Source organism: Chroicocephalus ridibundus, chromosome 5 (genome assembly GCF_963924245.1).
Source record: "Chroicocephalus ridibundus chromosome 5, bChrRid1.1, whole genome shotgun sequence".
NCBI classification, from domain to species: domain Eukaryota; kingdom Metazoa; phylum Chordata; class Aves; order Charadriiformes; family Laridae; genus Chroicocephalus; species Chroicocephalus ridibundus.
The window spans coordinates 70291751-70316052 of NC_086288.1; the positions used below are offsets into that span (position 1 = coordinate 70291751).

The following is a 24302-nucleotide window of genomic DNA, read 5'->3' on the forward strand; positions in this document are numbered from 1 at the left end:
AGTGTAACAGCTCCTTATAGAACACCACTTGCAGCACATAACAGAAGGTAAAAAAAAAAAAAAAACCAAGGCAAGCAACATTAAGCCTCTTCACCCAAGGAACCCATGCTTTCTCAGACAATTTTGAAACAGAAAAAAAAAGGGGGGGACTAAACCCAAAGTGTAAATCGTTCCCTACAAATTACATATTCCTTTTGCATTCTTGATCTGCTGGGGGTAAGAGAGGAACTGTCTCTTTGCTTATCTTGCGATAAGCCATCTTGCTCTTTGAAAATCTGGAGTTCATGATAATCCACTGAGCAGACTTCTTTAGGCTTACCCGAACACTGAGTCTTAGCAATAACATGTTATTTAGCTACTAAACATGAGAATAATAGCAAAAAAAGTTATACAGGATGGAAAGCAGAAGGAGGAGTTTCAAAACAATACAGGTTGGCATGATGTCTTTCATACTTTCCTACATTTTCATTAGCTACCTTGATGAAAGAATACCCATGTAATTTATTATGGCTACCCCCAATAGAACATCTCAGGGAAAAACTGCTTAACTATGAAATCCAGAATAAAATACGATAGTCAAGCAGCAGTATCTTACTGTATTTCTCTCTTGTCCTAGGAGAAAAAAAAACAAGTAAAATTACCCAACAACCTCTTGGGGCTCCAAGAACCCATGCAACACAGCAAGGTTGTGACAAAACAACACAAAGTGAGAATTAAACGCCATAAACAACCTGATTTTATCTGAAAATTGTCCTTAATTAATCAGAAAACTTAAGTGGAAAAGAATTTGTCTGTTCATATAAGCTTCAGTCTTAATTCAGTATTTTAACATTACGGTAAAGCGCATCTCTATCGTCTATGGAGATTTTTTGCTTATTATTCTGCCCTTGTGAACGTGCCATGAATAAAAGGTGCAGCAGCATTAAACAGAGTCTATCATACTGTGCTCTTAAAGCTAAAGATGGAAGAAACAGGCACAACAATAGATACTGACTGTGAGGAATTATCTCTCAGCTATTTGTAAAAAATCAAATGCAGATGTGTTTCTAAGAGAGAACAAAAGCCTGCAAAGTCCAAGCTTGCAAAAAATTAAAGCTTACTCGAGGCAGGAGGAGAAAGGTGAGAAGGCGGCCTGATACAGGGCAACACCAGAGCCTGAGCCAGGAAACTCAAAAGTACATGAAACATCTGTCCTCGTGTTTAAGGGGCTGAGGAAGACAAGCCTTGCCCTCATTCAGCTCATGGCTTTGGTTTGTAAAACCCGCTCATTCTATTTCTTTTATCAAGGCTTTGATTCTCTCTGCGGGAAGAGCCAATAGTTAATACATCCCCACGTTCCCATAACATCCAGCTTCCTCACATTTCATAAGTGCATGTCATCTTGCCAAATATATTCACACCACCATTCAGAAGGGAGCTAAGCTTCATGATTTTAGTCATAAATCAAGTATTCTCTAGCCAGCCTTTCTATGCGAGTACCCTAAACGCAGCTCTACAGTCAAAATGTATATGTATAAAGGTACCATGAGATTCCATTGAAACCGCTTCTTGGATTTCACATACAAATTGGCACCGTTTTAATTACAACCTGCCAGCCCTATAAAATGCTAATTATCAAAAAGTACTTTTATACCGCATAATGAGGCACGGAGTGGACAACCTGAACTTTAAGTACTTAGTTGGACCTTCTCCTCTCCTAACTTGAACAGATCCACCTCTCTGTCTGTCCTGTATTTCATCCATTTGAAGAGTGTTCTGTGCCAAGAAGAAATTAGAATAGTTAGCAGATTTTCAATGCCTAACTCGGATGAACAGGCAATCTTTTTATGACACTTTTGAAAGCAATGTGTATGTTTTGGAATTAAAAAAAAAAAAAAACTTAAAAAAATTTTGAAAAGAAAGCAAATAGACAAAATAAAGTCTTCCAAAATATCATGGGGAAAGCCTTTATACAAGTATATTACCCATAGGACATACACACTTCTTTAAATTATGAAATATATATTTAATTCCTGAAATAACACTGTTTATAACAAGCCTGTATGCTCTGTTTATGGAGGATCTTCAGTTTACAGAGAAGCAGTGACAGATTTTGTACATTCAAGATGCTACACAGCTACGTATCAGTCTGCTGGATCACTGGTGCATGTAGTATTCTGTGAATATAAGAGAGCACTAAGGATATCATTGTTTAAAAGTAAAAAGAAATTACATTTTTAATATAAAGAAAGTCTAAAACCAAGTAAAGTAGACAAAGCTCCAACATTGGAGCAAGTTGTTCTCACCCCTATTAAAATATAAGTGAAGTTAAATAAACATATTATGCTTTAGATCTACTTGCAATTTTTGTACCTTTTTCTTCCCCATAAGACATTTTTTGTTATAAACAACTGCTGCATGCCTTGTAAAACAATTAGCACTACTAAAAGACAGAAACGGTGAAAATATTGCCCCCAAAACATTCAAATACAAAATATCCACCCCCTACCAGTTCGAAGTTACCAATATTGGGTTTAGTTAACAGATCTTTTAGGATAAAAATATCTCATTGGCACAAACCCAATCTTCTTTTCAAAGATGTGACCCACTCAGACGAAATCTGCACATGACTCATCAGTGTTGGCAGCCAGGAGAAACTAAATGCTCTAAGTATAACTAAGCCACTCGCCCTCTGGGGCGTGTTAACCTGCTGCATTTTATGCAAGCTCAGATGAAGAACTGGGTGAAAAGGACAAGCTCAGACAGAACATTCACACATATGTAAACTCCCTCCTAATTCACACTGTGCTGGTTTAAAAAGGCGTCTCCCAGCCTACCCCAAGTTACCCATCACCATTTCTCTGCTACAGATGACAGCTCTCTTCCAGATGCTAACTAAGGTTGCTTTAGGGAACACCTCCTAACCTATTTCAGTAACTACGAGCTAGTTATCGCCTTACCCAATTTAACTACCAGTCAACAAAATACAGATTCACAAAGACTATTCCAGGTGTTTTCACATCAGTAGCTCTGCCAGTAGATAATAATGGATTTTAATTTCCAGGGAAGGGGGGGATAAATTAGAGGATGGTAACCTCTTTGTCTAGTGCTGCTGCAGCTGGGAAAGGACATACATCTGCTTAACAAGGACAACCCAGCAAAAGACATACCGAGAGGAGATGTTGATCAGGTTATGAAAGAAATATCATGAGATGGTACTTGCAGTAGTACAAACAACAACCCAAAGATCTTTCCCTTCCTGCTGTGTCCCAAATCTTGTTTTCAAATTAAAATGAATGGCAGGGTACAATTTTTATTCCTATGTTTGTTTTACCTGACACAACAGCACAATTCACAAAGAAAAATAAGGCGTAAGAACTACAGAAAAGTTGTACTGGAATAACAGAAACACCTTACTGTCCCAAGTTTGTTTCAATGTTATAATTAATTTATGCTCATTCAAAAAGTTATGAGAATTAGTAAACTGTTGTAACTAGAAATCTCTTTGAAGTAATACATGCCTTTAACTGATTCACCGTCACAGAATCAGTCTTGGGCCACATGCAATGAAAACATTAATTTCTTCTCTGATCTATCTTGTTTTCCAATTAGGATCATCAATCAGTTTTCTAGACAAAAATCACATCAGAGTTCCTCCTATGTCAGAGGTGTGCAAAATGGCAATCCAATTCCTTTGTTCACACTTTACAGTGCCAGCGGGGTCAGTATTTTGGCAAATGCAAAGATCCTTTCATTAAGGTTCTAGTGTCAGATTTTCATTTCACTTTCAGTTCTCCAACGAAATTAGTCACCGCACTGATTAACAGCAGCAGCTCAGCTTCTTCAGATCCACTCGAGCTTCCTTACAACGTATGTATCGAGACATAATTACGCTGCCAGCTTCGCTGACTAGATTCCACATTCAGCTACCTATCTAGAACAAATGAGGTGTACTTACTGTCTGGTCAGGATGGGAGAACATGGGAAAACAGTGAATACCAAAGACATGAGAAAAACCTTCAGAAATCAATCACACTTTATCTTAAGAATTGCTCAGGTGATCTGTAAAGGCTTGATAATTTGAGATCTTTGCTATGAGTGGCAAAAGTATGTTTTAATGAGTATTAGGTCTGGCAGGAAGTTACAAGCATAGAGCAGCACAATGTCATGCTGTAGGAAGCCGCTTACTGCTGCTATTGCAATCTCTCCTAGGTGATACACGTCATTAATAGATTTCATAGGTGAGCTCATTATAAAGAAGTGCAGCCATAAAACTAACTACAGATTCAAGTGGAAGCCTCTTTTCCTTTGCATCAGGGTTCCTCCTGCCTCTTACCCTCTTTTCTCCACAGAACTCTATAGAAAAGGCTGCATTCCCTCCCTGTTGCACTCTCCTAAGAGCAGGGACTGTAGTTTCAAACAACACAGGACCACGAAGTCCTAAAAATCTAAAATCAAATTTCTCTGCAATTGATTAGTTACTAATTCCCTCTTCCTCATAAACAAAAAAAAAGCAGGGCTCACCTACCTTCAGCAAAAAGCCTAGGATTTCACATCTTAAACGGACACTTAGCCTGGTCAGGCACCCATTTCCACAAAAAACACAGAAGCATAGCACTCACTTGTATTTTCTAACTTTTTTTTCCAAAGCAGCTCCTCATTCAGTTCACATTTCCAGAAGCTGCTAGACGTTGAGCCAGACACAACCAACGAAAAGAGGCTGGTACCTCCCCAGGTGCTCCCAGTTACTCTCTCAGAGCCCTGCCCTTTCTGCTCGCCCACACAGGTGCTGTGAACCAACAATAAGGGCTGAAAACCTGCGGTTTTAGTAATAGTAACTGCATAACAGAGAGTCAGAGGACACACCACATTTAAAATCATTCTGTTTCTCACCTGTGTTTCACAAAAATCAAGAAAGGATTAAGCTTCTCAACTATGAAGGAGTTTCTATGCCACCCATGAAAGCTTGTAATACCTCATTTCTCTTCATTTAAAACCACTAGATCTCTATGTCTCTCAGCCAAGTTTGTTTAGTACTGAAGCCACTGGTTTTGGCCCATTTTTCCAGCGCATTGGTAAAGCTACAACTGCTGGAAAAGGAGCAGACTCTCCTATCTTGGAAAATCCAACACGCCAGCATCAGATGAAGGCAAGAAATATGAAAGCAAGAAATTGTTTTGATCCTTGCTTCTGTACCTTTCCCCCACTGAGTGCAGGTTTCTGCTTGAGATGCACTGATACCGGTAATATTGACGTGTAGAAGCTACATGAGAAGTCACAGCTCCTGAAGAGTCCCACGGCACCTACAGGGAAATGATAGCATTCTCTTCCAGCCCCCACCCCTTCTTCCAAAATCCAGGAAGAGCTTCCTTAGTGACAAGTTAGATAGCAATGGGTCAATAAGGAGCATGCCTGATCCCAGAAACAATGTGGTTTTTGCCAGTCATTTTGACCAAACACATCCTGAAGCCTTCCAACTACAAACCAAGCTGGGCGTGGAAGAAGTTGCCTAGATTCCTCTTCTGCCAAAGAAGGGGAGACATCTGAACGTGTGCATGTCTTTCTTTCACGCGCACACAATACACATCTTGGTGTCTGCTTTGGTTTTATTTGGGAATAAACAACAACAAAACAAAGATGAAGATACCAGATGACACTAACATCACTGCTGCCATCTAGCAGACCTCTATTCCCTCCTGAGCAAGGTATTTCAGTCTGTGGATATTACCTCCATCTAGGAATTTCAGTAGTAACATCACTCTTCTTGCATTTAGTCACTTTTAGAAGGTTTGTATAGAGACACTGAAAAAGTTACAGATTTAGCACCACTTTTTTTTATTAAAACCATATTGAAAACCAGCTATCAGACTTTACTTCCCTCTTGGACCTTCCTTTATCCTAAGCACTTCCCATCTGGCTCACTCTCTTTTTCTTTTTGGCTTGCAACATACTTGCGCTGTCAAACTAAATTACTTTCTGCAGTAAATTTCAGCGCCAACTCTCAGGCACTTTTTATTGAAGTATCTTGTTTGCCCTGGTATAGTTATAGTTCTCTTGGGATTTATATTATGAAATTTATTTTCATGGGTTTATAGCTAGCTGTGTGGTAAAAATTCTCATTGCACTGAAATGTGGCTTACAAGCATCAAAGAAAGAGAGCTTCCTGCTAATATTTAAAAAGTTACATTGTAACATTTTAGTGATTTTGGGGTTTTAGTATTTCTAGATCTTTTCTAGCAAGTCATTCATCTTTACTCTACTCTGAATTACTTCTGAGACACTGTATTAAACCGAAATAAAAGTACGTATCTGGCTTAAGGGTTTGATTTTAGAAGTTTCTAATTCAGTCAAAGCAAAATACTTTCTTACCGGCATTTTCTCCCACTACGTGCCTTCCCCAACTCTTCCACATCAGAAATGACCACAACAATAAGACCAGGTACACGCTTACTGCAAACCAGCATCTCCTGCATCAGACCTGGTAACCATTTGGACACATAAAGATACACACAAACCATTTTTTCTCTCTTAGATGGATGTCACACTGTGCGGTAAATCAGTGGCTTGCCCCTGCCCAAGACGTACTGAATGCATCCCACAGGATTAGGCTCTACTGCCGAGATGGACAGGAAACATTATTTAAGAATTGCATTCTGACTCTTCCAGACTTCTGTCTGAGACAAAGCTCAAGCAGCTTACCGTCAACAGGCTGACCTCACAATCCGCTGCTGCATAGCACTGACAACAGAATAGACAAAATTCATTGTGTGCCAGCACTGCCTTCATCAGTTCTTCATCATCAGTACTCTCTTCAAAGACAATGCCATTTAACCACTTTTGGGGACCAGCAGTGAGCCCAACCGATGAACTGATCCATGTTACACCAACCTAACGAGAACGATAATGAACTCAGGCAAATTCTGCTGTTACATTGATATGACTGAGGGGTAAAAGGAACAGGATAAGGAGTGTCTCAGGAGAGCTACATGACAGCACGGCAGCCCAAGCAGGCAGCTCGGAAGCTTCTGGGGAGACGAGCATACACAAATGGAAAGAGAGTAGGGACAGTAATGTTTTTATTAGGGGTTTTGGGGTTTTTTTTAACATTATTTCAAGCCAATGCAGTTGATTGATTTGCCACCCTGTAGATTAACTTTTCGTGCCTGTCTTTTGCCTGGAAACATACATTTGTATTTGTACCTCAGAGAAAACTGAATATTCCTCCTCTACATTTGACAAGTGTATTCACTCTCAGGAATGCTACTGGATACACAGGGATAGACAACGAATTCAGAATGATTCCTCCAGGTCTCAGCATGAATCCCAGTCCTTTACTGTACTACAGCACCAGCCAGCAGTACTATTATAGTTAATTCTTCTGATTTTTTCAGTAGGTCGTTTGTTTTTTTCCTGACCACTGCAGCTTTTTTCATCTTGAAAACAATGCTTCAGCCCTTGAAAGGCATTGCAGAATTTGACCACGTGTCCCTTTCTGGCTGCAGCTATGCTAGCTCAAGATATTATTGCCCTGGTTGCTCATCGCTTTGGTACCTGAGGTTCCTAACCTTACGGCTGCACTGCTTGGATTTCATCTGAGATTCAGTGTGGGCAACTAAAGGGGCAGACTTGGAGGAAACTGCCTCAAGTTGTGCCGGGGGAGGTTTAGATTGGGTATTAGGAAAAATTTTTACACTGAAAGGGTTATCACCATTGGAACAGGCTGCCCAGGGAAGTGGTTGAGGCACCATCCCTGGAGGTATTTAAAAGATGGGTAGACGTAGTGCTTAGAGATATGGTTTAGTGATGGTTTTTGTCAGAGTTAGGTTGATGGTTGGACTCTGTGATCTGAAAGGTCCCTTCCAACCTAGGCAATTCTATGATTCTATGAAAGGAATCATGGTGGCAGGGGAGGAAGAAGCAATAATTTGGCAGGACAGTGGGAGCCACAGCCAGGACACAGACTATATGTCAGGTCAGCTCCTGCCCAGCCAGAAGCTGGCTGCACTGTAGGTTATGGTGACCGATCGCCATAGCACCACTGGCTGGCTGGGCAGTTCTGCCTAAAATAATTAAAACAAAGTTCTAATACCATCTTGGGAGAAAGGTTTGACCTAATGCTTATTTAACTACAGTGTGTTAAATCCAAATCCCTCTGCTTAATCCAAAATATAAATAGCATCTTTATTTACACATATACCTACATGCATATATAAATATACACCTTTTTCAGAAAGGCACATCACAGGATTTCCACATTCAAAAAAAAAAAAACCAACATTTTCTCTTCTTTGTGAATTTTAATCCATTTTTTTGATTCTTTTTTCTCAATGAATAACAAAGACCAGAGAGAAGCAAATCAAGAAAACACCAGTTTGGGATATCAATAAAACACAGTAGAAAGCCTACAGTCTGACACATCTTTCCTGGCCTCATCTTTGTATGACTTAAGTAGAACAAGTCACTTTATAACAAGTCACTGGTATAACAAAGGTTGTTGGTCCCTTCTCATGCTAGACCCTGTTCCCATCTTGCTTACAGCTTTAACTCTTTGAGCTGTATATTTCTCTTCACACTTGTTCCTCAAGATTCTTTTTATTTTTTCCATGTTTATGCAACTCTGTTTCTCTGAGCAAGATGAGAAGAAAATGTGTGTTGCACTTGCTAACCTAAATCCATACAAAATCTTTCCTTATAAGCTTGAGTGTTATCTCAATGTACGTAGTCTACAGCAGTGACCCAGCAGTTGACAGCTTTTCTCCCTAGAGTCAAAGATATATTTCTTACTGATTTTGTGGGGGGTAAAAAGAAACAACAAAACAACAACCAAAAAAAAGGAAAAAATATATAGCCAAATTATAATCATTTTCCAACCTTAAAAAAATATGGTTTCTATATGATAATGTACTCAAATGCAAAACTAAGTATCAAAATCTTTTACTGCATCTGGCTCAGGACCCAATATTCCAATTTTCTCTCAATTTCTAATGAGATCTGTGAAAGCGTTATTATTTTATCACCTATTAGCCCTTCCCAATTTTACTAACATGTGTAACTTGTCTTTTAATAGAATTTGACCAGACAAGCAAGACTGTTAAGCACAGATTTCTCATGTACACACTACATTATATGAAATACATTATACCAACCCAAATAATGCTAACGCTCAAATATACCTCCTGTAAATAGGGCTCTTCCAAGCACTAGAAGCTGGGCATGTTTGCAGGTTCAGTGACATTTTCTCCCGGGGACAAGCGCTCGGGCTTTGCTTGGAAATTTACAGCGTCAGCAGGCATGACAACTGTAGACCTTGTACATGGACAGGCATGGACAGAGAAAAAATCCTGCAGATTTAATGTACATTTTTCTGGCTTCAAGTGTACGTTTTCTCTGCCTTCCACTACTCCTTCAATAACTCTCCCTACAAAGCATCCCATTAAATCTTAAACATCAAGATTCTTCCAAGTTTCATAAAAATTAGGCCAATTACACCAGGGATATGGGACCAGGTTCTGATGTCAAACAGTTGCTATGGGATTTAGTTCCCTGATACAACTGAAGTTAAATTAACACTGATTTAATAAAAGCAATGTTTTACCTAGCATATGAAAGTCTACTCCCAGTGTGTACTAGATCCCCAGCTCTGCAGTGGTTAAGAGAAGCATGGTTATTCTTTATTTGATTTGAAGATTTTATTTTGCTTTTAAGGGGAAAAAAATTAGTCCACCCCAGTTCATATATTCATATACATTTATAATTTATGGTGTGTTGACTGAGAGAAAAAGAACGAGCATATTAAAATTTGATACCTGTCCTCCAAATGGAGGAAACATTTCACAACAGAATTTGCATTGTTTAGCTCTGATCATCTCCACATTTAGTTGTCATTGCTGTTTTAAACACTGCTTCTATTTCTTCTTCAAGAATTGAGCAACAGTTTTTTGACAGCATTTTGATGACATTCTCTAAGTACTGAACCAAAGCTCCACTTCCTGCACTCATTCTGAGCTTACTTTAACTGGCCCCTGCTGACTTAACCCAAAATATTAGACTTCACTGTTTGTTCCTACAAGACCTGCTGCCTTGCAGGGAATCCTCTGACAGTGATACTTAAGGAAATCAGTTCTGCAGATACTGGACATCAGTATTTTCTTTCATGTTTTTTTTTTTTTTTTTTTGTCAAAAAACCACTTGATTATGTAGTAAGAATACAGTATTCAGCGAGTCAGACATCAAAATAAAAGCTAAGCAGGGGATCAGATAACTTGAGCCCCAAGCCATAACTAAGGGAAAAAAAAAACACAATATAATTTTGCTTTTTTGCAAATGTTATTTATCTTACCTGTTAACAGTTCAGACTTCACTTCATCTGAGAATATCTGAGTACTGACATCAATGAAATTAAGTTGCATAATGACGTATCTCCACCTAACTATTTGTCTTCTTTGCATAATGCCATTTTTATCATTTGTATTCAAAAGAATCTAAAGAGTGTAAGGATAATAGGGTAAAAAACACTGTACAAACAAAAAATTAGCCCCAACACCAGAAAAATACATAACTTAAAACATATAAAAATGGAAAGCCTAGAAGCACATATCTTACTCAGATATAAATAGCTCTGCTTCAAGGGTAGGATTAGCCTTCCACTTAAACTTTTACAGAGCCTCATGACATTCCACCATTGCCACAAACTGCTTGTGCCCAGGGATTTTCAGGACTAATCCTCTTGAACACAGATTTATTGCAGCTTTGCCCTATCTTCAGACTATTGCATTCCCCTTCCTGCCATTACACCCTTGTATTCTGCATTTGAATGTCTTCATTTTTAAGCTTCTGGTGCATGTGCAAGCCATCAGTTACTCTCTCCACTGAGGAAGTGCTGCCAGTAACAGGTTTGGGATTTTACTTTATTTATAATAACAGATTTTATTTTTTTAATCGAGATAGCAATTATCATGATTGCATCTGGGTTTAATTTATCTCCTCAAACAAGTTTCATGGTTATCAAGAGCATAGTGCCATTAAAAATTTTACACAGCTAAGATCTATCATGAGGGAGAAAGCAATGCTTGAAAGGTAGATTTATGAACTACCGGTAATGAATGTTGCTGGATCCTGAAGCAATTACAAGCAGCTGTTTTCAAGGAAGCCTGAGATTCCCAATAAAGTTCAAGCACCTCCAGCTTTAGGAGGCACCACCTTGTATTGGCAGGTTGGTGCCTCCCTCCCCTTCAGCGAGCAGCCTCCAGCAGGTACCGCCTGCCTTTTCCCATTCACACAGGCAGCCCAGGCTCAGCTGGCTCTGAAAAATCCTTGGACGAATCCTTGTTCGTCATCCCCCCTGCCCAGGGCTCTGTCCCACTTCCAAACCTGCGGATCTACAGATGAAGCAGGATCCTTTCTTCTGCTGCTGGAAACCACAAGCTTCAGGCTTCTTGGCAGCTGCCCTCCACTACCTGCTTGACAATAGTCTCCAGTTGTCCTTCCCATCTCATGTTGTGCAGATCTTGTGTCTGCAAGCTTCAGCTAAAACCCTGTCACTCCCCTCTTCCCTGGAAGCAACTGCTTGCTGTTGCACCGGAGAGCTGCAGTAGCCTTAGGGCTAACCTTTAGCAGGGTTAAAAGAGTCAGGGCAGGGAGAGCTGCTCCCCACCACCACCTTTGACTTTCCCCAAAGTACGGAGACTGCCTTACAGGACCTACAGGGAATGCAAAACAGAGCTGAGGGAAGCAGAGAACATAGATTAAGTGCTTCTGGTTTACCTTTCCCTGTAGCATAGACACAAGGAGTGATTTAACAAGGATGAAGGATGAGAAATTACCAATAGACAGGCTAGGCAGATTGACAGGACAAACTGGAAGAGGGCAGATTTAGATTAGATATCAGGAAGAAATTTTTCACTATGAGGGTGGTGAGACACTGGAACAGGCTTCCCAGGGAAACTGCGGATGCCCCATCCCTGGAGGTGTTCAAGGCCAGGCTGGATGGGGCTTTACGCAACCTGGTCTAGTGGGAGGTGTCCCTGCCCATGGCAGGGGGTTGGAACTAGATGATCTTTGGGGTCCCTTCCAACCCAAACCATTCTATGATTCTATGATTTGGATCACTTACTGCTAACAGAAACCAGTACTAAGGGTTTATTATCTTTCTTCTGCATGATCCAAGTATTTAATTCCTGACCATACCTGCAATTACAAGTGCAGTGTCATAACACAACATACATTCATTTTTGTTCTCGGATTATAGCAGTGATCAGACACACCAAACCAACCAGCGCACCAAAAACTGTACAAAGAGCGAGAAGACAATACAGGTGTCAGAATTACAATGTTAGGAAAAAAATAATTATGTGGAATCTTTAAATCTCAGGTATACGACGACTGCATTATTTACTACTGCACAGTTATTTTGTATTGATGTTATAAAGAATAACAAATTGCTACTGCTTATGTAGGATATGCAAAACTGCAGAAGTCAGCAGTGCAGATACACTGGCTGTTAGGAAATAGCTGCCCACTGTAACTCTGTGGTCCAGGAAACACTATGTCAGCTTCTACTTCTGTACAGACTGAAATAAATCTGGTTGATATAGGTAAACTAAATTACCACAGAGGCTGATTTATGAATTGGGAACAAAGCATTACCCTATGAAACCTTCATTAAAAATCATTTCACTGTGACTAATGTTAGCATCTTTTTATGTATGATCTTAAGCGTTATTAAGTAGGCACCTGACAAATGATTACTGCCTCTCAGTAAGGTATATTTGGTACATGGCTAAACTAAATGAAGTCCTAACTCTGCTAAAGCCCTTAACCTTTTCTATGACAAATGCAAAACCCGTTAAGACACATGCAATTCAATTTAACATGACAAAAATCAGCCTGAGGAAAAGCATAAATATACCATTTCCATAGTACTTTACACAATATTCTAGAGTAGTTCTCACAGCGGCACTTGCTAGATGGCCCTTATACACAGGTAGACAGATGGATTTTGTAGACTTAGGATAATTTGAAGCATGTCACAGTAAAGGCATGAGCATGTGGATTTTTTTTCTTTTAATTCTGTCAGTTCTGTGACAGCAAGAATTATCACCCCAATACAGCAGGTTCGTGTGCTTGACTTTCAGCACATCAAAAATAAAATCTCCAGATGTGTTCCTGTGACATTAATTAACAATCCATATCAAAAAAAGAGGTTATCTGCCTTTCTCAGGAATTTTTTGAGAGAGGGAGAGAGACACCAATAAGATTACAAGCCAAGTTTGCCCATTCACAACTTCAGAAGTTTTATAAGTATTTAAGAACCCATCAATCACAAAAAAAAAGGCAAATGCAGGTGATAACTCACTTCTGTGAGTTTGAAAGTACCACTATGAGTGTCTGTCTTAAAGGAAACTTTAAAAGAAGCTATAATTTGACCCCTATCCTCACACAGTCACTCATCCTTCCTCCCAAGTGTCACAGGCTTATCAGCAAATATTTGCTTAGATGCTCTCTAATTTATGGTCTAACAAAAGGAGAGGAACTGCCTTGCCAAAGAGCTTAGGCTATGGAGAATACCTTCAGCAGAATACCAAATATCAACTCACATGCCCTCCTGAAGGAGCAATGATCTGGAAGATCCAGCCTACATCATAGCTACTCTCATTGTTCATTAAGTAACCACCATGCAATATTATATTTCACAAGTGCTGGAATGCATCATGCCATTTTTAAGAGATGATTTTCAATTATCATAGTTAATGATAAACTGATTACAAAACCATTAAACTAATGAATCAGATATTACCAATATTTCCACAGCAAGGATGAAAATGCACATATCTATCAGACAAAATTAAAACAGCAGTAGGTGACAACAAAATGAAAAAAGGAAGCTATCAGCAGTACGAATTATAAATAAAACAATTTGCAAAACAATTTCCAAAACAATTAAGAACATTAAAAATAAGATGTCCAAGTAGAAATCTCACTAAATGTTCTTCAGAACACTGTATGCTTTTGCACGTAAAGATTTCAGTCAAAATGCTGCTCTACAATATTCAGCATATGTTATGATGCTTTATACTGTAACCAGTATATTCTGCTGTATAAATTATTTAATCACGCTTCACAAGCTATGCAAAGCCTGTATGCCAGGAATCCATGTGCATAACCATTCTGTATTTAAACAAACAGAAAAGCCACTATAGAAAATCTTGCCTTCTCAAACAAGGAAAACCTCATCATTTTTTTCACTTTTCTCTTACAGGATCACAACAACAGCTGCTTGCATGATGGATCTACGCAGATATCCTCTGGATGAACAAAATTGCACACTAGAAATTGAAAGTTGTAAGTTACTGGAGGGAGAGGGTTGGCCAAATGACAGCTGTGGATTGAAAGACATTCACAGGTTAGATAAAACAGGAGCAAGTTGTTCAAAACTCTGTCCAGTGAGCTTGCACACTGAATATACCCAATATATTTCTATAATACATAAGTCAAAATGTGTTTAATTCAGAATATTGGTTGATCCAAGCTTGTAAGATGTCTTTCAAAATCTCTTGTTGAGGAAGGGAGAAAAGCATTTCTTGATGATTAGACCAGAGGACAGCGGAGCACTGTCCATCTTCAGTGCCTAATCACTGCAGAACCTGAATGAATTACTTTACCTCAGTGCATTCATCTCTAACATCAAGATTAACATCTGCCCTACATGGTTGTGGGAGGATTGATCAATTACTCTTACGAAAACACTTGTAGGTTATAAAAGAAAACAACTAGATCCTTCTGCACCAAGGTTAATGAGAGCTTTGCCGTCGTCTTCCATGAGGACAGGATCGAGGTGTGCCCTTGCAAATTTTTGTCATTAACATAGTCTTTATACTTTTTATGATGCTAGTCTTCCAAGAAATCCTATCAAGGTTTTTTAAAAGGATTTTTATTCTGTCATTGGTGAAACCAGCTGCTGCCACTGACCACAGAGCAGTCTGTCTAAACAAACTGGTTAAGACTACATAGAGTCCAAGGCAAAATAATGCAGCAGTTTGTCGTGGTTTGGGCTGGGTTGGCCAATGAGAGGACAACAGATGCTCTCCTCCACCTCTCGCTCCAAGGAGAGAAAGAAGAGAGATAAAGAGATTTGTGAGTTTAGAAAAAACTAAACTACTTTAATGAAATATTAATAATAAAATATAAAAAGGAAATAATGAAATAGATACAATATACATAAATATACAAAAACTGCACCAAGCTCCCAGGGAAATGTCACTGGCAGGCACTGGGGAAGTTCCAGATTGGACTCAGTGACAAATGGGAACTGGAACACACTGACCAGGATCAAAAGGCAGGTGAGCTGACAGGATCCTCCTCAGATGTCAGTCATTGAAGACAGAGAGCCACCGAAGAAGCAGTAGTAGAATCTTCATGGTTGGAAAGGACCTTTGAGATCATCAAGTCCAACCATACACACACAAAAAAACCAAAAACCAAACCCCTACAATCTCTGTCACTAGAGCATGCCCTGAAGTGCCACATCTAGATGCTTCTTAAACACCTCCAGGGATGGTGACTCAACCACCTCCCTGGGCAGGCTGTTCCAGTGCCTGACCACTCTTTCAGTAAAGTAATTCTTCCTAATACCTAATCTAAACCTCCCCTGCCACAACTTCAGACCATTTCCTCTGGTCCTGTCATTATTCACCTGGGAGAAGGGGCCAACACCCACCTCTCCAACCTCCTTTCAGGGAGTTGTAGAGGGCAATGAGGTCTCCCCTCAGCCTCCTCTTCTCCAAGCTAAACATGCCCAGCTCCCTCAGCCTCTCCTCATGTGACCTGGTCTCCAGACCCCTCACCAGCCTGGTAGCTCTCCTCTGGACACGCTCCAGCACTTCAATGTCCCTCTTGTACAGAGGGGCCCAGAACTGAACACAGTACTCGAGGTGAGGCCCCAACAGTGCTGAGTACAGAGGCACAATCACTTCCCTGCTCCTGCTGGCCACGCTATTCCTGACACAAGCCAGGATGCGGTTGACCTTCTCGGCCACCTGGGCACACTGCTGGCTCATGTTAAGCTGGCCATCCACCAGCACCCCCAGGTCCTTTTCTGCTGGGCAGCTTTCCAGCCACTCTTCCCCAAGCTGTAGCATTGCTTGGGGTTGTTGTGACTGAAATGCAGGGCCCAGCACTTGGCCTTATTAAACCTCATGCAGTTGGCCTTGGCCCATCAATCCAGCCTGTTCAGGTCCCTCTGTACAGCCTTCCTACCCTCAAGCAGATCAACTCTCCCACCTAGTTTGGTGTCATCTGCAAACTTACTGAGGGTGCACTTGATCCCCTCATCCAGATCATTGATAAAGAAATTAAACAAAACCAGCCCATGGGAGAAGAGCCCACTGGAGGAGATCCAAAGGAGGAGAGCCCTCAGGCCAGAACCCCAGGAGAGGAGCCAACCTGACCCCTCGGGTCCCTCAGCTTTTATACTGAGCAGGCAGCCGGGATGGAACACCTGATTGGTCAGTTGGGGTCACCTGACCTGTCCACAGGTGTGACCCCTCCACAGGGTAAACACCCGAGTCAGCTGACCCCGGCTGCCATGGCAACAAGTGTGCGCAAGGGCCTGTCACTGAACCGAGGGTTGGCTTTGCTCACCCCAAACCAGGAGACAGTTTTAGAAGAATTTCCATTTTTCACATTACCACCCTTGCATTGCTAGAGTTAAGCGATCTTTTTTTTTTTTTAATAATACTTCTCTCTCAAGTATGAGGTTCTAGAAAGGACCAGCAGATTTCCCCACACACTGTTCAGTTTGCTGCAGAGAAAGAACAATTTTAGCACTTGAACTTCTGCTTTGATGGATAGTTTGAAGTGCTAAACAAACAGAGACACAAGCTGATGCAGGATTAAGAAAAATAATTTCCTAATACCTATGTCATCAGCAAAAGCAACACTTTCATTGTTTGTAGCACATCACATTCAAGGAAATAAAAGTTTCTCAGAAGTCCTGAAAGTACAATGTTCATTGTGCAGAAACTCATGATACAAGATTCTTCTGTGGACTGAAAAGAGGTTAAACTCCCCAAAACCTCACAGTTTCCAAAAGGATTCCCTTAGTCTTCAGTTGCTTAGATTTGACAAATAAAAACTTTTCACAGTGTCAAAACAATGGAATATTCATGTATAAATAGTTTAATAGTATTGTAACACAAATATAAAATAAATGAGTCTAAACCAAAGAAGACAAAATCACTTTGAGCCTTAGGAAGTGTTGCTGGGAAAGATTTCAATTTATTCTGAACTGAAGAGGTTTTCCTCAGTTGTATACGCATAAATGTAATATATCTCAACATATCTGTGAGGTGGTGATTGTCAGGCACTGAAAAAAGCATAGTCACTCTAGAGCACTGATGAGGGACAAGATGGGCTCTCAGCCCAATGTTTATACTTGTTTATAATTTCTACTTGATGGCACCAGAAAGTTGCTTTATTTAAAGCATTGAAATGGGCACATACCTTCAAAATTACTCTCCATAATGAAGTATTTTGTTTCTTTGTAGGTGCATAATCAATATCAGCCTTAATATAAGTCGCTGGAGGTGCAGCTTTTCATTTAGATTTTAAATTGTTTGGTAAGAATCTTGAAATGTTTCCCCAAGAATTATTTGCTTTTGCTCCTTTTCATGGAATGTCATTTTATAGTGATTTTAGAAATTCTCTGCCAGGTTGAAAACAACAAACCTTTTATTTCACCAGCAAAAGATTTCAATCAAGTAAACACTCACAGTAGGCTTCATGAAAATTATTTTTACTAGAGAGCATTGTCTGAGCAGAACCTGCTCATTTATTTCTTCAGAGACTCAAAAATGGTGTTTATTATTTTTAAGATCCTAGCGTTTTGCCACTGCAGGCAGACATCTCAGAAAGAGAAGCGGGGAGATAGTGTTGTCAAGGCTCCCCATGAAGCACCTCAGTAGCTGCCATCCCGAGTCACCGCAATAGCTTATTTTCTGTTCCCTGTTGGACATGTACAAGTCTCTGGAAGGACATACTGGTTATGCACCATAATAAACACCCCACAACAGGCGCAGTAGCGTGGCAAGCTGGGCCAGGTCCACATAACACAAGAATATTTATGTTAGACCAATATGCATTAACTTTCCCTGTACATCTGCTTTCAGTCAGCCCCATCCGTACCTACATTGCTCTAAGCTGACTGAAGCACCACAAACCCACACCCCTGAGTAGGCACACACATACAGACATTTTCTTCTCATTCCTGAGAAGCAGAGGCTGTAGGGAATCGTAACCTCTTTTCCAGTGCCTCCCACCACCCTACTGATCTCCCCAGTTACTTTCTGCTAGTGCAAACTCTGGCCAAGTCTCATAATCCACCACCTTACGGGACCTCCAGAGCCGCTCCTTAAGCCACATAGTTGTCATGCTCATCCTTGTGCCTTGCAGTTCCCTGCCTTTTCTGGCACAAAACGGTTTTCTTGATGTTGCTTGCTGCTGCTCTGCTCATCTTCCAGCTTAAACTTAACAGGACATAGAATGGATGCATTTGGAGAAGGACTCATTTCTTAATTTTCAAAATAAAGTGCATAACACATCTCTTTAGTAACTTTTCTACCTGATCAGCAGAGGAAATGGATATATATACGCACAGTACCACAGCAATCAAAATGGGTGACTTTAAACTGAAATTGCCTTCATACTGAATTCATGCTGGAATTTATTTGGTGGGAGATAGTTGATTTGAAGTCTCCAGCCCAATCATGACTAAAGCTGATCAAACTACATGAGCATTTGTCAGCTAGCAGCCCAAATAATGAAACTAGGCTGGTACTTGGCCGGCTCATACCTCTTTATTCCCAGGCTTTCACATAAACAAAGCTTTGCAGGGATGAATGCTCAGTGAGAATGGACTGAGATACTACCACTGAGACCTCATCACGAATCAAAATGAACATCAGAAGGAATAAGCAATTAAAATGCTAACACAATCAGGGATGAGAGAATACCATATCACCCATGTGGCCAGTTACACATCCCCAAAAGAAAATTGCTTTTCAGACCTTTTGAACACTCGCTATAAATGATTCATGTCTCCAAATATATGTATGTTGATTTGTTAATACTTGTTGAGCTGATCCAAAGAAATCAACACAATCTTTATTCACAATTTGCAAACAGGCCAAAAATTGGCAGAGTGCATTACTTCTCATGAGTATTTAGGTGAGTTCTCCTAACAACTGCGCGACTTCCCAAAAGCACAAACATGCTTACCAGCTACCAAAAGCCCACAGGTAGTAGATGTCTCAGGAGCACTGGCATCTTTGATTACTCTCCACCTAAAATATACCTTCTAATGCACCACAGCTTTTCTTCCCTGCATGTCTAAAACCCTTGAAAGTTGCTGTTCATGTACCTGGCAGAAGAACAGGGTTCTGAAGAGCTGCCTACTTCTCCCTTAGGCATTTGAGTACAAGTGAGCCAATTGTCCTCAGCACTTAGTAGTACCTGTTAATCCCCTTGAAAGCTACCAGGGGGCAGAGTGGAGAGGGTGAATAAAGAGGTGATAACCGTGGTGACTACTGCCTCTCTGTTAGTCCCACATGCATTCGGCATGTGACGTTTTCTTCCATGATGGGACCAGTTTATGAGATTCCCACCCTCAGCCTCTTCTTCCAGCTCCTGCATCGCACTTCAGCGATTCAGCTTTCTGTTGTGCCAGTATACAAATCTTCAAAGAGCTAGGATGAAAATCAAGTCGTTAACATTTTCTTGGTTAAAAAATATTCCTTTTAAAGAAAGGCTTATCTACCTCAATTTTGGGAGAGACAGGAATTAAATAAACCCCAGGGCAGAAGTGTTCCTTAAATAAACGGACCAGGGAAGGTGGTGCTGTAATCACTAAGCAATCCTGGAACTGCCTGTGTAACAGCAAGCAGCATCTCTCACCGCTAGAGAGATACTGTGCGCTATGTGCACTGCCAGACCATTTCAAAGCACTGGACAGTGGGTTTGTTCATTTTTATACTGTGTAACCCATGTGGCACCAGCTTCCAGAGCAGTACGGTTCATGGAAACCAGCACTGAATGATAATCGCTACTTTGAGGAGATGTGCTCTGAGTTGCCATTGCCACTGAATTTCTTCTTCTGCTACCTACAGCCTTCTTGGCTTCAGCAGGGATGTAATAACAGTAACACTGACCTTCTTTTAATCCTAACTTTGCTCCTTAACAGCATTTTTATACTTGGTGCTGCCAGTAATGCTGCAAGCGTGAGGCATGCAGAAAGAAAACAATAAACTAAACTGGACACACAGACAGCAAAAAGACCTGTATGGATGTGTAAATCTATGCAATACTAATAGCCCTAAATCTAGTAGCTCTCAGCAGCGTGTCATCTGACATAGGAGTAACATGTCTGATCTTCAGCTGCTGAAAACTGGCACGGCTCCATTTTTGTCAATTAAACCACCCCAACTCGCACGGTCTGCTTTTTTATTAGTGGTTTCAAATGTTTGTTCCAAGTGGATGGCCCATTCATCAGCCCCACCCTTTAAATTAGAGCTGATCAGCAGAAACACTGTAAATTAACTCAGAAATGAAGATAAATGTTTATGGGGGGAGTTTAATGCCTGTAGAAAATGCACATGACAATTAGGAGTTTAAGCAAAAAGGCAAAGGCTGAATAATATACCAAGTCAAAGGTCTGCATGGGCATGTAAAACATCTATTGTGCATTTAAGCAGGAGTAGTTATTGATCTACTTTCCTGCAGACATAAATGCATGGCTCGCAGGGAGGCACATACCTGGAGGTGCAGTTGCAAGCAGTATGACTGTGCAATAGAAACAGCAAGCAAAAGCCTAACAGATAAACTAATGCTGAGACACTAGACCATGGCAAAGATGGATTGCATGTTCCTTAAACCATTGTTAAAAACCCCTTTAAAAAACCCTTGAAGTTTCTGAGCAAATCAGGATTGCTACCTGTTCTAATTCCATGTACAAGGGCACTAGGGCTGCCGAGTGGTTTCCTCAACAGCATCCTTTGGAAAGCATGTTGTTTAACAGATTTTACACTCAGATTCATAAGCATTACATGCTGCACCACCCTGTCTCCTTGTGTTTGAAGTACTGTCTGCTTCTGCCTTAATTCAGTCTCACGTATTCATCCAGGGTCAGACTGTAGCTGGCCCCTGGGTGGATCAGAAAGCTGCTGCAAACTGCCCCCCTTTCTTCCGTGCTCCCCCTCAATGTGAGAGCTGCGGGATCTCCTTCATCCCTAAAGGGTGGTAGGAAGGTGGCATGTGGGTGAGTCCTCTCCCTGTCCTGCCCTAAACCCAGGAAGCTGGATACAGATTTGCTCCTCCACAAGCTCAGCGCTTCCCAGAGCATCCACAACAGCTGTGGCAGAGCACACCAGTAGTCACACACACAACCTGGCCCTCCCTTGAGTTCCCTTAAAAAGGGAGACTTACTCCTACTGCAGAAGGAGCACACTCCAGAGGAACCAAGCAGTCCCACGGATGAATTGCTCTTAAGCTACTCAAAGAAGAGATGAACATAGCAGTATTCATGAGCAGAAAGGCAGTGTGTCATTACACCTCACAGGGATGCTGTGGAAATTAGCCAAAGACAATCCCTGAAAATCTAAAGTGGTAGGAGTTATTCCTTAATAATACTTACCAGTGAGTAATTTTAGGCACTGCAAATAGCAGCAAAACTACTGTGCTACACAGGAATGGGAAAAGAGCACAAAGAATCAAATGCTGCCCTATTATCAAACCCCTCCAGCAGAGCAGTCAATGCAGGGATAATATGTGCTTATATTGAGCCAGCAGATTATTTTCATTAAAAAATTACATTTCCAGCTTTCCCAGAGCTATCTTACAGGACTGCAGAAGCTGTGTCTGCATAGCTGACAACCAGAGAAATGTATACATTTAGGAGGAGGAGAGCATTTTGGTTGCACATGTTCCTTCACACGCATTTTCATGGCTTTGCTCAAGCAGTTCACCTTATTCCAAATTCTGCAGTGGCAGATGGGGAGACCATATCAGAGGCTTTACACCTGTTTCAGTCTCTAATACTGTGATGGCCACTGGAAACTTCTGTGTATAAAATCAAGGGATTTCGTAACTGGAACCGCTTCATCAGTGGAGCTGGGATCTGTAACAATCCATTTCTCACAGATTAGCATATTCTGGGACAGAGGAGACTTAATACTTGGCTGGAGGTTACCCAGGCTGCTTGGCATTCTCACGTGAGCTCTGATGGATATCAGCTTGGCAATTTAAGATGTTAAATCCCCCAGCTGTTATTTCAGCTGTACCAGGTAGCCTCTGGCAAGGGCTACAACTGCTATGGCAATTCACAACCCAGTGCCTTGGCACAAGCCCACTGTCCCTGGCAGCAGCTGTGGCAGGCTCTGGACCGGCGATGGGTGAGATGCAGACACACCTCTCAGCTGATAACAGAGCAGACAAAAGGAGGAGGCAAACAACGGGGGACAGTAGCATCAAACTGCTGCAGCTGAGTCACCCAGCACTTGTCTGTCAGAGACTTCTGACCTCACGCAGCTGCCCCCTCCAGCATCCCTCGTTGCAAATACCAGTGCTGACGGCGCCATACCACCTAGGAGATAAGACAGGACACTGTTGTTACTTTAATACTCTTTGTCCCTTTGAAGTCACCAGTATCACACTCACAGTGTGACCTTGTGGACTACGCTTGCACCTGGCTTTCACTCAGCAGAAAAAAGATGTGCTGACAGCACCACTCTGACAATAAATTACATCCCCATTTGGGGTTTCTCTTCCAGCATCGCCCAAACCTAGGTGAAATGTGTTCCACTGTCACAGGAGAGGGAGGGCGCAGCTGCGCTCCAATTTGGCAAAGTTATTTACTCATTGCCAAGCTACTATGTGTTTTACAACAGGTCTGAGCAGATTATCCGAGCTGTCCCTTTGGTCTCAAAAGTCTGTGTCTCTATGACAACTGTAGTGCTGCAGCATGATTCAGGGATCGACGCTGCAACACTGAACCATGCGTTAGCCTTGTCAGCAGCACTTTTAGAAACCACTTCACTTGTCTGGGAGAGAACTGAACAAGCCCACAAAAAGCTGAACAGAGCGAGTTGGGGAAAAGAGGAAGATTCATTTATTTGGCTACAGTATAGAGAACGGCAATGCTGCACTGACTCTGTTGTTTTTATGGCTGTCCCTGCTTCACATAGAAATAGACCTAACACTAAATATATGTAATGCTTTGATGAAAGCGCAACCAACTTAAAGTGAATCAATAAAATACTCCGCTTGAACCTCTACATAGTTTGTTGCCAGAAAAAAAACAACTGTGTTCAGACCTAAACATTCATTATCACCTGTGTTGGCACAGAGTGGTCTGACAGAATGAGATTTGAACAGATTTATCACAGCTCCCTGCTTGAGACAAGATTTCATTGATCCAGGGTATGATTGCATTTGAACTACCAAGGATGTAAGAACCTGCACCTCAAACGAAAAGGGCTATTTTTATTAGAGATGAAAAACCTGTCTTAAATCCAAGCTTTCCCAGACAGCTTTTCCTTTGCCTGTCTGCAGGCACCAGATATCCAGTAATTTATTCATGCCTGGCAATAAAAATTCACTAATGAATATGACTGTGCTGGTACCTGAGGCAGCAGGAGCTTTGAGCTAGATCCACTCATGTCTTTTCCTTACAGTATCCAAAACCACTGAAAGGGCACCTGGTCTCATCCTGCTTCTTCTCGCCAAGCATATCAAATTGCTTCCACAGAAGGCACAGTTTCTTCCCCCCAGAGGAGCTCATTGTTCAGAGTACTCTAAAAACTACTTTCAGGGCCCCTTCCCCGTTAAAAAAAAAAGGTTGAAAGGATGCTCAACTCTATGCCTTTTTTAAGAGATTCCATCTTTCTGATGTTTCTAATGAGGGCAGGTCCCACTCCCCACAGTTGCTTGGGTTCTGCCACATCTGTAAATGAAGAGCCTGTTGGGCTCCCCTGCTCTCCTACAAGACGTGTCAGCCATAAACCCCTGTCCCGACATGTGTTGCTTCCCGCAGGCCCTGAAAACCATTGCAGGCGGGGTGGGGAACTCGTTTTCTCCACTTTGACTTGTCCCTGGTTATTACGTCATAGCCCTGGGAATAAGAGCTCTCTTCTGCTTCTGGCCAATTCCTTTAACTGCTCTGAAATACATACTCAGCCTTAAATTTCATTCAAACTTGGTGGACTATGAAGAGAGAGCGTGAGGTATCCATTCCAAAACTCAGATCACTCAAACAGTGGGATCTGGCTGAGATTATC

The 24302-nt window shown here is 41.2% G+C and overlaps 1 protein-coding gene across 2 annotated transcripts in view; it reads left to right on the forward strand.

The window, feature by feature from the left end:
* Positions 1 to 24302, forward strand: part of GABRB1 (gamma-aminobutyric acid type A receptor subunit beta1) — a 146551-nt gene that overhangs the window by 88084 nt on the left and 34165 nt on the right. For both annotated transcript variants that reach the window (XR_010071124.1, XM_063335223.1), the window contains exon 5: positions 14237 to 14319. Coding sequence is in view for 1 of the 2 variants with exons in the window: in XM_063335223.1 (XP_063191293.1) it covers positions 14237 to 14319 (83 nt within the window). In the remaining variant the exon portion in view is untranslated. The remainder of the gene's footprint in view (positions 1 to 14236; positions 14320 to 24302) is intronic.